A 1,261-nucleotide genomic window follows, 5' to 3' on the forward strand; every position below is an offset into this window, starting at 1 on the left:
GGCGGCCGTGCCGACCCCCGAGAGGCCGTAGGAGCAGAGCCTCAGGCCGGCCAGCGGGGACCCTGGGGACACGGCGGGGGGGTCAGGGGGTGCCACACCTCTTGGGGTACCCCCCTGGCCTTTGGGGGTCCCTTACCCAGCACGGCGGCGAAGCTCTGCCGGTCGAACAGGACCCAGAAGCTGAAGGCGAGGAGGAGGATGCCCAGGAACTGGGGGGAGAGCAGGTGGGGAAATGGGGGGGGACCCCTAGTGCCCACCAGCGCTGGGAGACTGGCACCCCCCCGGATCCCCCCAAGTCCCCCGGGACGGTTCTGCACACGGGGGGCGCCGCGGGCGGCCCAGTGGGACGGGGACCCCCGGACGCGGGGGGCTGACCCCGAGCCCCGGGGGGGTCCCAGGTTCGTGCGGGACCGCGTGGAGCGCTGCGGGGACCCCCAGGCCGTGGCTCTGAGCGTGGCCGAGCTGGGCGAGCCGCAGCCCAGCAGCCCCGACACCAAGCGCCTGAGCGAGTGCCTGCGGCGCATCGGCGACGAGCTCGACAGCAACATGGAGCTGCAGAGGTGGGCGCCCCCCCCGCGGGCCGGGGGGGCCCGTGGCGTCCCCGGGGGGCCCGGCCTGAGCGTGCCGTGCCCCCCAGGATGATCGAGCAGGTGGGCTGCGACGCCCCCAAGCAGCTGTTCTTCCGCGTGGCCAGGGAGATGTTCGCCGACGGCACCTTCAACTGGGGCCGCGTGGTCGCCCTCTTCTACTTTGCCTGCAAGCTGGTGCTCAAGGTGGGTGTGCAGCCCCCCACAAAAGGCCCTCCCCGAGCCCCCCCGAGCCCCTCTGAGCCCCCCCTGCCCCCGGCAGGCTCTCTGCACCAAGGTGCCCGAGCTGGTGCAGACCATCCTGCGCTGGACCATGGAGTACCTGCAGGAGCACGTGCTGGCCTGGATCCAGGCCCAGGGAGGATGGGTGAGACCCCAGACCCGCCATTCCTCGGGAGCTGCGCCCCTGACCCCTCCCTGACACCCCTTTTTACCTCAAACCCCCCATTCCTTGGGGGGCCAAACCCATGACCCCTCCCTGACACCCCCTTGTACCCCAAACCCCCCATTCCTCGGGGGGCTGCACCCCTGACCCCTCCCTGACACCCCAAACCCCCCATTCCTCAGGGGGCTGCACCCCTGACCCCTCCCTGACACCCCAAACCCCCCATTCCTCGGGGGGCTGCACCCCTGACCCCCCCTTGTACCCCAAACCCCCCCCCCCCCCCCGGGGC

General features: G+C 72.3%; 2 protein-coding genes across 2 annotated transcripts in view; one reads left to right on the top strand and one right to left on the bottom strand.

Annotated features, from left to right (window-relative positions):
- LOC121364456 (leukocyte antigen CD37-like) overlaps positions 1 to 524 on the bottom strand; it is a gene marked incomplete at its 3' end in the record, with an annotated part of 2,164 nt that extends 1,640 nt beyond the window's left edge. Inside the window, exons 1-2 of the mRNA XM_041487738.1 lie at positions 137 to 524; positions 4 to 62 (exon numbers count right to left, since the gene is read on the bottom strand). Coding sequence (XP_041343672.1) covers positions 4 to 62; positions 137 to 524 — 447 coding nt within the window. The remainder of the gene's footprint in view (positions 1 to 3; positions 63 to 136) is intronic.
- LOC121364459 (apoptosis regulator BAX-like) lies at positions 306 to 1,056 on the top strand. The gene is made up of 3 exons (XM_041487741.1): positions 306 to 560; positions 638 to 773; positions 850 to 1,056. The coding sequence occupies exons 1-3, from the start codon at positions 547 to 549 to the stop codon at positions 1,006 to 1,008; spliced, it is 309 nt and encodes a 102-aa protein (XP_041343675.1). The 5' UTR covers positions 306 to 546; the 3' UTR covers positions 1,009 to 1,056.
- The last annotated feature ends 205 nt before the right edge of the window (positions 1,057 to 1,261 follow it).

This window comes from Pyrgilauda ruficollis, unplaced genomic scaffold, assembly GCF_017590135.1.
Source record: "Pyrgilauda ruficollis isolate IOZ18807 unplaced genomic scaffold, ASM1759013v1 scaffold838, whole genome shotgun sequence".
Lineage (NCBI taxonomy): Eukaryota > Metazoa > Chordata > Aves > Passeriformes > Passeridae > Pyrgilauda > Pyrgilauda ruficollis.

Bases quoted from the DNA above. Each gene is read 5' to 3' on its own strand.
- LOC121364459 (XM_041487741.1), top strand. The intron at 774-849 runs GTGGGTGTGCAG...TGCCCCCGGCAG, and splicing joins CCTGCAAGCTGGTGCTCAAG to GCTCTCTGCACCAAGGTGCC.